Source organism: Camelus dromedarius, chromosome 3 (assembly GCF_036321535.1).
Source record: "Camelus dromedarius isolate mCamDro1 chromosome 3, mCamDro1.pat, whole genome shotgun sequence".
NCBI classification, from domain to species: domain Eukaryota; kingdom Metazoa; phylum Chordata; class Mammalia; order Artiodactyla; family Camelidae; genus Camelus; species Camelus dromedarius.
The window spans coordinates 49926316-49940210 of record NC_087438.1 but is presented as its reverse complement, the minus strand read 5'-3'; the positions used below and the strand labels follow the sequence as shown (position 1 = coordinate 49940210).

General features: G+C 34.0%; 1 protein-coding gene across 2 annotated transcripts in view; it reads right to left on the bottom strand.

The window, feature by feature from the left end:
- Positions 1-13895, bottom strand: part of POLK (DNA polymerase kappa) — a 62766-nt gene that overhangs the window by 25976 nt on the left and 22895 nt on the right. For both annotated transcript variants that reach the window (XM_010975007.3, XM_064481586.1), the window contains exons 2-3: positions 11415-11578; positions 6261-6380 (exon numbers count right to left, since the gene is read on the bottom strand). In XM_010975007.3, coding sequence (XP_010973309.1) covers positions 6261-6380; positions 11415-11570 — 276 coding nt within the window. In that variant the 5' untranslated portion in view covers positions 11571-11578. The remainder of the gene's footprint in view (positions 1-6260; positions 6381-11414; positions 11579-13895) is intronic.

Here is a 13895-nt window from a genome sequence, read left to right as displayed (position 1 = left end):
TAGCTCACATACCCATTCCCAACTGTTCCTTTTTGTGGCCTCTGCTATAGAGGCTGAAAAAGCTAAATACATAAATTTCTAGCTTCCCCTGCAGCTGGGGGTGGCTCTGTGACCATTTTGATCTATGTAACACAAGGAAATCAGCAAGACCGTTTAGTAAAATCATGAAGAGAAGAGAGAAGAAAGCTGTTGAATGAGATGGAATACATAAAGAGCATGGAAGAGTGTCTGACACATGGTCAACTTCAATAAATGCAATCTATTACTAAAAGGATCAAGGGAGAACTGCATAATGAAGTAATAAAAAAATTAAGGGAAAGGCAGTCAGAAACGAGGAAGTAGGGTGAGCTCTTTCTGGAATGAAAGAAAAATCTACCATGAAGAGATTCCTAGAGTAGGTTTCCTCAAAGGTAGAGAGTTCCAGAGGTATAATTCAGCTTTTTCCCCTTGCTGGACTTCAACTTTGCTTCCATTCTGCAGGATTTTTTCCCCCAAGGTCTTCCTTCTTAACATTATAGTGACACCAGCTGCCCATGAGCTTCAGGTTAAGACAGCAACTCTTCTTTTAGAAACCACCACCTTGACTCCTATTTCTGTCCAGTAGCCACAATGATACTCTGGAGGGTCCGCTCCTGTTCAGGCTACAACTTACTGAACAATCTGGGGTGCTCTGTGCCTTCTTCAGGATGTTCCTCTGTCCAGAATGCCCTTCCTAGTTCTGTTACTAACCCTTCAAAGGTCAGCTTAGACATCTCTGTAACTTAATTGGATCTCTGTCCTCTGCACCACATAATTTAATGTTCCCTTATTGGTTTTCCTGCTCTTACTATGTCACTTATTGTATTAGATTCTAAATTGTGAGTTCCATCAGGAGAAAGACCTTTCTGCCTTTAAATTTTTCCCTCGCAGGGAGAGTAAGAAGGACACACTTCCAGGTATAAAATAAATGTGTCCTGAGGATGAAATGTACAGCAAGGGGAATGATACTGTAGTAACTTCATATGGTGTCAGATGGTAACTACAGACTTACAGTGATCATTTTGCAACATACAAAAATACTGAATCACTTATTGTGCACCTGGAACTAATACAGTGCTAAAAGTCAACTGACCTACTTCAATTAAAAAAAAAAAAGATGAGTAAGATCTGGAGTCTAAAGTACAGCGTGGTGACTACAGCTGGCAATACTGTATTGATATGTGAAAGTTACTAGACAGTGAATCTTAAAGGTTCTCACCATGAAAATAAATAACAGTAACCATGAAAATAAATAAATAAATTCATTCATTCATTCTTTCCTCATAAAAGAGAAAGGGAGTGGAGTATATATATGTATATATTTCTAATTAAAAAAGAGAAAGTGTTATTTGTAGAAGAATTCTGGAGAAACCTGATCTCATGCAATGAGACAGCACACCTAATAAATGGAACTTTTAAACATTACTCCACTTCGTCATCCAGAGTTAAAACCATTACTTCTTCCAGTACTTCTGTTTTAAACTAGAGAATAGCATCCTGACATAAAAAAAGTTGTAAACAGATCACAAGCACTAACAAAAGCAAGGATAGATTAAAAATTACTCTGCATTAATCTAGAAAATGTGCCTAAGATATGAGTCAATGGAGGATAAAGGAGCAGCATCTGCAACATCTTATCCCAAAAACACTGAAAAGGAAAAAGATAATAAATAAGCAGCAAACCAAATGGGAGAAAACTCTCCTTAGATTCACACATTAATGCTACTTTGGCAGTTTCTTCAGCAAACTATTGTCTTTTCTGTGCTTAGAGCAAGCTACTTGTACTTCAGCCAAAAGGAAACCTCCCCACTAAATGACTCACACATTCCACTTTCCTTTGCTATCTCTCATTAGTCACCCTTGTCTGAACTCTTTCCTTCCACATCTACCAAACGCATACCACTGCTTTTTATTTTTACCCCCAGTTTCTCCTATTGAAATCCCCATTCATGTGTTCCTTTCTTCCATTTTTCTCTTCCAAATGGCTTTCAAGTTCTGATCTGAGTCTCTAACGTGTACCTTGTCATTCTTGCTGCAGTTCAGAGCCAGCGTGTGTCACAGTGGTTAAGAAGAAGGGCTTTTGTTTGGGTCTTAGGTCTGCCACTTATTAGTTACATGATAGTGGGCAAGTTAACCCCTCTCATCCTTACTTTCCTTGTTTGTAAAGTGAGCTAAACCAACCTTAAAAGGTTGAAAGAATTAAAAGAGATATCCATGCAATGCACTTACCTAGGATATGTTAAGGGTTTAGTGATACTCCTATAATTTTTAAAGTAGAAGTGACATTTACTGAGTATATTATATGTGTCATATTATATGCAAAATGCCTCTTATGTTAACTCATCTAATGGCCAGATTGAGATAACAATTATTATTCTCATTTTACAAGTGAAAACTAAAGCTTAGTAAGGTTATGTAATTTACCCTAAGTCATACAGCCAGTATATATTAAAACTAGACCTGGAAACCAGGTTACTCCAAAGAATGTGCTCTTTGCATTATTTTATGGTATTCCCCTAAAGTAGATTTTAAAAGGTCCTGAACACTGAAATAAGCTCAAATCAAACTCGAGTGGTATATTTTATATCCATATTATGTCTTATTTACATGAAAAAAAACCTCTTTTTGATTATATTTAGGAGACTACTTTAGAAATTCTGTTTTTCACTTTCTTGATTCAACCTTAAACTTGCTTAGTACATCTGAGTTCTCAAAATTAATTGTTTACGTGGTCAGAATGCACTGATGTGCTGTGTAGTTGCCATTTAATATACCATGGATGTTTGTCTATTTAACGTATGAGCCCATGTTATAGTAAGATGTTTTGATGGCTACAAAAATGTTTGTGCCTTTAAGAAGTCTAATGAGGATGGCATAGGGTGAGGAATACTTAGGGAGGTTCTGAAGGAACATCATGGGAGTTTATGCCTACAGAGGTAACTTACCTCACTTCAACTACTAACAGTTCATACTATCTTATCACACATAACCAAATCTACTATTTGGAAAATTATGACTCTAAAAGAGAAACACACTTTCCATGAGAATCTCTCTGTTCTTGCAGACCTTCTAGACTCTTTAGGATTTCCTCAATCCCCTCCCATTTATACAACTTCTTTTAAAGGAAACTCAACAAATGAAACAATTTAACAATCAACACAAAACACATTTCCTGCCATTCCGCTTGCAAAAGATGCCTGAGAGCCTCCCACAGAAAGCCAACTAAAATCACAACAAAACCTTAAGTTCTGCTACTCACTGTAAGATATTTTGTATTTCTTCAGATTATTAGCATTTTGAAGGATATGAGTTTTAAAAAGAGTATGAACAGCAGAAAGTTGTTATATCGCACAACTCCTATGTATATCTTTAAAATTTTATTAAAGATATTTGTAGACTATAGATCAATAAAACTTGCCAAAAAGAGCTCCAGAAAGTAAACTGCCTAAGAATTAATATCAATTTAAATACAATGTTACTGTGGACAGAATGGAATCTTTTTTAACTTGAAGAAATAATGCTTAAACTTACTTGAAAGAATGCATGAGAAAAACAAAAAAAAATTGTTTTAAAGAAGCATAATGAGGGGGAATGTTCAACTATATTATTATTATTAAATAAATAAAACTGCATGGTACTGATATGGGAAAAGATTTAACGGATTAAAAGAGAGTCCAGAAACAAATCCAAGTGCAATGAGAATTTAGTATATGGAAGTGCCTCATTTCAGTTCAGTGGAGAAAGGACTCATGATTCAATAAATAGTGCTGGGACAAGTAGATCACCATTTAGGAAAAATAATTCCATTCAGGGAAATATAATACTACCTATTTAAGAAAAAAAAAATACTTCATACTTTATATCAAAACAAATTCCAGATGGATTAAAGATATGAATATTAATAATCCATAAAAATACTAAAAGAACATACAGGCTTGGCTGTGAGGAATGACTTTCTATGCACAATACTAAAGCGAAGAAGAAAAAATTCTTTAATACTGGTGAATTTGACTACATAAATATTTTAAATGGATAGAAAAAAAAAACCCTGCAAAATTAAAAGACAAACAACATATAAGAAAAATTTTTACAACAAATGGCAAAGAAAAAATCTTTAATATATGGTAAGATCTATAAGATCTATAAACAAAAAAAAGATACAAACTCCTCTAGAAATATGGGCAAAGAATATTGCTTTGGACTGCTAGTTGAAACCTGGAAATCCACTTTCCCTTCCTTCCATTGTAATAGATTTTTACCTGGGCAAATGGCCACCAAGCTAGAGAATATATTCTATAGCTTCTCTTGCATTTAGGTGTGGCCGTGAAACTTAAACATGAGCTGAAGTAATGTGTGAAATTTCTTTTTCACTTGTTTAATAATAGCAAATTACTTGCTTCAATATTTTCCTTGTTTTTTTCTTCCTTACCAGGGGCTAGGATATGGATTGATAGTTATCCAGTTTTGTCAGTCCAGTTAAGGATAACACTAGGGGATGATGTAACAACACAATGTAGAACCTGGGTCTCTAAATCGCTGTGGTGGTCAGAACCACCAGACCAGCTGGGACTTTCATCTACTATGTGGGAAAGAAATAAACTCTTATTTTATTTGAACCATTACATTTTGGGGTCTCCTGTGCCAGCTACTTAGCCTATATCCTAACAGAATAAAGGAGGATATTCCCACAAGAAGGAATGGCTAACTTATATGTGGAAAGACATTCTTTCTCCATCATAATCAAAGGAGGGCATATTATATAACCATGATATAATATTTTGGAGACTGTATCAGCAAAAACTAAAAGGTTGGTAAAACTGATAAAATCTAGTTTTAAACAAATACGTGAGGAAACCAGCGCTCTTATGTTGAAAACGTAGAAAGGCACAATCTTTGGTGAACACAACAGGATGAGAATGCAAAGACAGACGAATAAGAACGATCATCACAAGGTTGCATACAAAACAAAAAACTGGAAACAAGGTGAGATAAGGTAGATAAATTATGCATCTCTATACAATGAATTGCTATGAAGTATGAAAAATAATGATTTGACAGACAAATCATCTTTTCTCATTATAGCAGACCACTTAACGCAGAAGATAAAAAAATTAGCTTGTGCTCTAAGGAAAGCATATATCCAAAAAATGACACATTGTAGTTTGATAAAGAAAACAAAGTCTATAATCTCTGAACTCTATCACGAGAAGAATTTTGCACCACAGTAGATTAGTATTATAACTTTATCGTTATTTATAGCTTAAAGTGCCTTGTGAAATTGAATCAGATTTTGATAGAAGGTAAAACTGTCTTTAAAAGTAAACTTTAGTTTTTACTAGCAGAACCTTGGCTGCTTTGAGTTCTCAGTCTATCACATGATGCCTTGCAGCTTGGCTCTTCTCAAAAAAAATTTTTTTTTGAAATATAGTTGATTTACACAGTTGTGTTAGTTTCAGGCGCACAAAGAAGTGATTCAGTTATATATATGTATACATGTATACACCTACATATATATTTTTTCAGATTCTTTTCCATTATATGTTATTATAAGATATTGAATATAGCTCCCTGTGCTACACAGTAGGTCCTTGTTTTTATCTATTTTATATATAGTTAATCTTCTCAAACTTTTCTACTGAAATAACTTATAATACCACTGGAAATTGAGTATTTACCCCCCAAAGATGCTGGAAAAGCCAAAAGCCCCCACATTTTCGGAAGTCTTGTGTTTTATTTTAAAAATTCATGTGCATTTGGTTTTCTACTGTTTACATGACTTTTTGTCTTATTATAACACAATTATGTTTTAAATTACTTCCACATTTAATTAATGTTCCTTCAAATCTTTTCTGCAAAATCAGTTTTGCAGAAAACATGCCACATTTATTTTGTGGCCTTTTCTAGCTGCAAAGCATGTATATAAGAAAAAAAACAAAAGCTTTGGACTAAATGCTAGCTCTGCCAACTACCTGTCATATGAAGCCAGGCAATTTACTTAACCTTATTAAGGTTCCATTTACTGTTTTGTGTGATGGAGGTGACAATGTCTTCATGTAGGGTCTTTAAATAAAAGAATAGAACAGTATTTAACAAAGTATGTGCATTTGTTAAATTTTTATGCTTTACAATGAAATGAAAATTCACATTTCACCTTCTTTTCAGTTATGACTTGACCATGATGCATTTTAACTGTCAATTATTATTCTGCCAGCTTCCACTTTATTTAGCAATTAAACTAATACCTGTATCTGTGCTTTCCTTAGCTGTTGGCTGGTAATTTGAGCTTTCTGTTGCATCATATTTTCTATTCGTTGGTTGACTTGCTTTTCTTTCTTGAGCTCATTTCCATAAAATCTGGACCCCTATGTAGGAAAACAAAGCAAAGCATAAGAAAAATGTCTACAGGAATGCATCACTGCAAACCTGGTGGCTAAGAGTACAGACTCTAGAATCGGAATGACTGCATTCAAAACTTAGCTCCATTACTTACTTGCTGGGCAACCCTAAAATGAATCTTATTATGTCTCAGGCTTCTTATCTGTAAAATGAATTTATAGTTATCTAAATCATAGGATTGTTGTGAGGCAGTCCACAGCACAGAACAAACTCTCCGAGGTGAGTACAGATATGCATTCAGAAAAGAACAATGTGTCCTGGGCAGGATCCTCTGGGCATATCCAAGGTCTTAGTCAGCTGAGTCATCAGTTATCTCCTTCACTTACACTTAAAAAGTACTGTAAATTAACTAACAGAAACCTCAATTAAATAGAGGATCAGAATGGGGAGCTCTCACGCCCTTTGATGACAGCAGAAAGTAACAGAAAGAAGAAAGACTCCTCTTCTTTCCTGGCAACGACTCGTCTCAGCCAACGAAAAGTCATAAACTCTGTTTACCCTACTGCTGCCAACTTCCTTTTCCCCTCCCTGAGAAAATTCTCTCCATTCTTGTTGTGGACTTGCACGTGGCTCGCCGTGGTTACAAACGTTGAACTGCAATTCTCAGCTGATCCCAAAAAACTCCATTTTTTAGCAGAGAAATAGCTGGCAAGCTGTTTGTTTTAGGTCAATAGTCGTTTTAAAAATTTAACATTAATCATTTAAGAAAATGTAGAAAATTACTTCTAGAAAATTACCCATCGTCCCATCACTGAACATAATATCTATCCATTCATTAGGTTGATGGACATTTTGATTATTTTTATTTTTGGGCTATTATGAAAAATGCTGCAATGAACATTTGTGTACACGTTTTTGTGTGGACATATGTTTTCATTTTCCTTGAATATGTACCTAGAAGTAGAATCTCTGTATTATATGGTAATTCCACGCTAAACCTTTTTAGGAACTGTCAGACTGTTTTCCAAAGTGGCAGAACCATTTTACAATCCGACCAGCACTATATGAGGGTTTCAATTTCTCCGTATTCTTGCCAACATTTGTTATTGTCTGTCTTATTTATTATAGCTATTCTAGGCTACGATAACTATGAATGGTATCTTATGGTTTCAATTTGCATTTCCCCAATGACTAATGATGCTGAACATCTCTTCACATGCTTAGGAGCCATTTTTATATCTTCCTTGGCAAAATGTTTATTTATATCCTTTACTCATTTTTTGATTGGGTTGTCTTTTTATTAATGAGTTGTAAGAATAATTCATATATTGCAGATGTAGGTCCTTCAACAGATGTGCATTTTGCAAATATTTTACCCTAGTATGTTGCTTACCTTTGTATTTTTAAATAGTACCTCCTAAAGAAAGTGTAACCATTTTGAAATTTGATTAAGTCCTATTTGTCAACTTTTTTTTAAATTGACTGTGATTTCGGTGTTGTATCTAAAGAATATTTGCCTAGCCAAAGGTCTCAAAGATTTTCTCCAATCTTCTAAAAGGTTTATTGCTTTAGTTCTTACATGTCAGTCTATTTTGAGTTAATGTTTGGTATATGGTGTGAGGTGAGGGTCTATGTTCATCTTTTTTGCATGTGGATATCCAGCTGTCCCAGCATTATTTGCTGAACAGATTACCCTTTTGCCTTGCTACAAAAATCATAACAATACTGAATCTTCTCATCCTTGAATTGGAATGTTTCCACTTTTTAGCTCTTTATCTTCCCTCAACAAATTTTTGTAAATTTCAGGGTATAAACATTGCACTTCTTCAAAATTCCTCAGGATTTTCTATATATTAGATCACGTCATCTATGAACAGATAGTTTTAGTTCTTCCTTTCTAATGTAAGTGCCTTTTATTTCTTTTAATAGACTGCTACACTGGCTAAAATGTTCAGGACTATGTTGAATAGAACAGGAGCGATTAGACATCCTTGCCTTGCTCCTGATTTGAGGGCAAAAGTATTGAGTCTTCAACTATAAAGTATGAAGACAACTATAGGTTTTTATAGATGCCCTTTATTAGGTTGCAAGGGTTCCCTTCTATTTCAAGCTTGTTAAAAGTTTTTAGCAGGAATGGGTATAGGATTTTGTCAAATATGCTTTTTCTGCATCTATTGACATGACCATGTGTTTTTTGTCCTTTATTGTATTAATATGGTACATAAATTATATTAATTGATTTGTTGATGTTAAACCAACCTTGCATTGCCAGGATAAATCCTAATTCGTCATGGTACATAATCTTTTTAATATGTTGTTGGATTCAGTTTGCTCATATTTTGTTGAGGACTTTACATTTATAATGATCTAAAAATCTTCTGCTAGTCTGGCTTTAGTATCAAGGAGGTACAAGCCTCATGGAATGAGCTGAAAAGTGTTTGATCCTTCTTTATTTTCTGGAAGTGCTTGTGGAGTATTGGTATTCTTTCTTTCTTAAATGTCAGATAAAATTCACCAGTGAAGGCAACTTGATTTGATCTTTTTTTGAAGGGGGAGATTTTTAATTACTAATTTAATTTTTTCCTTGTTATAGGTCTGTTTAGATTTCTTATATTTTCTTTAGTCAGTTTTGGAAAGTTGCAAATTTCTAGAAATTTGTCCAATTTATTGGGATTTGTTTTAAAATACTCTACCCTCTACTTCCAAAATTTAGTAGGAGGAGGTTAGTGAGATATATGAAACAATATTTGCAAAAATGTTGATAACTGTTGATGTTGGGTGATGACTAACTGGGATTTACTTTACTATTCTATTTTTGAGTATGTTTAAAAATTTCTGACAAACGTTTTTAAAAAGTAAATTGCATTGCTATACAGCAGCAACAACTAGAAAATTTTAATTTAAAAAAGATATTTATGATAAACTCTCCCCTCCTCCCACACACAAGAAGAATATATGTTATATAAAAGATATAAATGTTTTAACAAAAAAGCAAAGATTCAAGAATACCTAAGATACTCTTGAAAAAGAACAAAGAGCAAAAAAGAGAACTTGTTTCATCAGATATCAGGATTTACTATAAAGTACTGTAATTAAGATCATGTTTATAGCACAAGAACAGACAAATAATCCAGTAGAACAGGAGAAAGCACTGCAGATCAGTAGGAAAGGATGGACTATTTAATAAATGTTACTGGGGCACAAGGAAGAGAGAGGGAAAATCTGATAGGGACATCCAGGAAAACTTAGATATTCTATTTCTTAACCTGAAAACTAGGCTCAAAGCTTTCATTCTTTTCTTCTCCTTTGAAAAAAATTTTATGATGAAAATTTCAAATAAGTCTCAAACAGAAAAATATAGAGATTGCTACCATAAATATGTATATGTAAAACTATCACTGAGATTTAACAATTGTTAACATTTTGCCTAATTCCCTTCATTGACTTTTTCAGTGAACTGTTTTAAAGTAACTTACAGATATAATGACATTTAGCTATTCAATAAAGTATTTTAGCATGCATCTTTGAAAATGAGGCCATTTTCCCACATAATCATAATAACATTTCATAGACAATAAAATTAATGATAATCCCTTAATATTACCTAGTACCCTTTCTATATTCAAATTCTTATGAATGTTCCAAATGTGTTTTTTCAAACCAGGACCCAATCAGGTTCCAAATATTATATTTGTTTATTTCATCTACTCACCTTTTACTTTTAAAATTATATCTACATTTTACATACTTAAAAATTACTTTCCCCCTAACTTTTTATTTTGGAATCTCCGAATCTTCAAAAGTTCACAGATTAGTACAATGAACACCTACATGTCCTCACCTAGATTCACCAGTTGTTAACATTCTGCTACATTTTCTCGTACGTGCACGCACACACACATACACATGCTCTCTCTTTCCCCACCTGCCTTTTTTGGCTAACCCATGTGAAAGTAAGTTGCTATGGATGTCAGCATGCATTTCTTAAGAATAAGGCTATTCTCTTAAATTTTACACCTTTCTGCATGAAAACTTCATAATATACAAACAAAACCAAAAAAGTAGTAGGAAAAAACCATTAAAGAATTATTTTATGGTCTTGGAAAAAGCCATACGTAGTTAACTAATTCAAGTGTGTAAAAAGAAGCAAACAAAATACTTTTGCACAGGATAAACTGCCATAAGCAAAGTCAAAAGGTAAACAATAATCTGGTGGAAAACTGTACAAAGGGTAAGAAGACACAGTTTGTGAAAAAGGAAATACAAATAGCTCTTAAGCATATGAAAAAAGATGCACAATCTCACTTTTCATAAGAGAAATGCAAATTAATGCTACACTATGTAACCATAGACTGGCAAATCCAAAAGTGTAGTAACACACTTGTTGGTACAGTTGCAGCATGGTAAGACACACTCACATACATTGGCAGTGGAGATGTAAATTGATACAGCCACTATGGAGAGCAACTGGGCAAGTCTTTAAAATTGCACACGCATATTTCCTTTCATGCTATCTGTATTTGGGGGAACAATTCCACTTCTGGGAATCTCTCCTATAATTATATTTGCACATATGTAAAGTCCGATGAAACATAAGTTCATTCACTACAGTATTGCTTGAAAAAATTAAAGTCTAAAAATGACTTATATGTCCCTTAATAAAGATTCTGACTGGTTCAATACATTATAGTATATCCACATATGCAGGCATAAAAAAAGAATGAAGATTTTTAATATCTTATACAAAAAGACTTCCAAGATATATTAACTAAAACAAAAAGAAAAAACTCAATTGTGGTATTCTCCTACTGGGGTTAAAAAAAGGTGAAAAAGAACATGTATGTTATTTTGCTTTCGCATGCATGTTATGTGTTTGTGAAGTGGAAAACTGGATGGCAAGAACAACAGAATAGAAGGGAGACTATCCTGTACCCATTGTAGCGTAACAATATTATATATTAAAATATTAAAAATTATAATAAAAAGGATATTTAAAACTTACTGGTTTTCAACAGAAAGCGTAAAAATTACTAAAATATTGAAAGAAGCAAGAAACATACCTTTGTGGCTTCCATTATAATCTTGTTAATTTTTTCTTTGTCTAATCCTTCCATTCCGGCTTTATTATCATTAAGTCCCATCCTAAGCATAATATCATCTTTGTAACTGTCATGCTTCTCCTCTGTGCAGTCACTCTTTTCCTTTGTGCTATCCATGGTGTAAACTTGAAGTTTAAAAAAAAAAAGGTAAACTTAAAGTTACAATGGCTTTTTTTATTATTTGAAAATGTATCACAACAAACACACTTCAAAGCATTCATGGAGGGTGGGGTTGAGAGGGGAGGTGGACACTTAAAATGATAAAGAAATCAACAAATCAAAAATGACAGTTAAGGATTTTTAGCTATTCAGAAATAATTATTACTTAGAGTTTAAAATTATTATCCCAAGATTATTATACTCTCGGAGGGAAGAAAGGAATTAACATTTCTTGCTAACTCTGTGCCAGTAACTATGTCTGGTGCTTTACACTTGAATTTCACACAGCAGCCCTGAGAGGTAGATATTATTATCTCGGATATAAAGAGAAAAGAAACCTGACTCTTAGAACATGTTTACTCACAGAAATTTGGTAAGTGACAACATCTGTGTTGAAACCCAAGTCTAAGTTCATTTTTTTTTATAACTTTTTTTTATTGAGTTATAGTCATTTTACAATAAGTTCATGTTTTTCCCATATTAAACACACTATAAGAAATAAATACAAAATAACAATTCCCCTACTAAATGTTAAGTTCAACAGCATTTATTACCTACTGTTTGCAGAGATCCATTCTTAAATCAGTGAAAAAATACAGAAAAAATATCTGTTCACATCCAGGAAATTATTACATTTTACAGTGTTATGTCACTGCTAAGGTTAATCTCAAACAATAATTCTTTAGTATCTCTATAACGTTCTTTATAATTTACCTTCACACATTAGCTTTCAGAAACAATGATAACAACCATGCAAAACAGATTTGCTTTTTCTCATGTTAGGGAGAAAGAAATTGGAATTTCAGGAAGGTTAAATGAATTGCCCACCACTACTCTGATAATAAATTAGAGAGCCGGGATTTGAATTCAAGTCTTCTTATTCTTACTATTTAAGTCTAACACAAGTATGATGTCATCACAGCTTCCTTCAATTTGGGGTTCATTTGTATTATAAATAAGCAGTCAGGTAAATAGCTGCTGTGAATCCACAACAAATTATGACAGTGACTTCTCACTTGTATGATTTATAGAGGGCTCATTTACTCTACTTTGCCTTGAAGACTTGCCCCCTTTCTCCCCTCCCCTCCCCTTCTCCCCTCCCCTCCCCTCCCCTCCTCCCTCCCCTTCCCTTTTCTTTTCTTTCTAGTTAACAACCATCACCACACATAAGTACAAATATTTTTTTCTTCTGATGAGAACTTTTAAGATCTACTCTTAGCAACTTTCAAGTATACAATACAGTATTAACTATAGTCACCATGCTGTATATCGCATCTCCAAGACATTTACTTTACAATTCAAAGTTTGTATCTTTTGACCCCCTTTTCCCATTTCCCCCAACCCCCTACCCCCATCTCTCCACTCCTCCTGCCACCCCCACCTCTGGCAACCATCAATCTCTGTGAGTTGTTTTTTGTTTTTGTTCTAACATTTCACATATAAGTGAGATCTACGGTGTCAGCCTTTCTCTAACTTATTTCACTTAGCGAAATGCCCTCAAGAGGACCTTTTCTTGGTAGCTGCTTCCATTTTTGACACCAGCAAAGAATAAAATAAATTACAGAAGGAAATTTAAATACTGTGATTATCAGTAATAGTTTCAATAGAAAAAAAAATAGCGTATGTACATCACAGTAGTTCTCAAACTTTGCTGCACATCAGACTTACCTGGAGGGACTTTAAAACTCTTGATGCCTAGGCTGTATCCCATACCAAATAAAGCAGGTCTGGGAGTAGAAGCCAGACAACAGAATTTTGAAGAGATGCCTAAGTAATTACAGTGTGCCTCAAAGAACAGGACTCTCTGGTGATGCTGTTTCTCAGCACCTAAGAGAATTCAGGTGGGTTTTCTGTTTTTATCATTGAATTGTTTTCTTTTGAGCTATCACATTCAGCCTAATACTACCCTGTATTTTGCCTTACGCTTTAGTAATCCAGTAACTTGTCATTCTCTAGTAAAACAGGTGAATGTAATTTATTCATAATTTCCCCAAATCACTACTACTCAATAGTGAAGCGGCCAAATGCAGGTCTCTTATATTTAAGCTGCTTTGTCCTTTAAATGAGGAAATGCACAAAAGGAAAAGAAACATTTATTGAATTCCTGCTACTCCACATATAGTACAGTACTTAGCCCCCAAACTCTGAGAATTGATTTTGGTCCTTAATTGGTCAGAAGAACTGGGCAATCAGCAGTCCTGGCACATGGCAAAGCTGTGAGATGGGTAAAGGTTTCAGCTACCTTCCTGGCTTGTTGACACCCAGTCACTAGGCAACGCATGT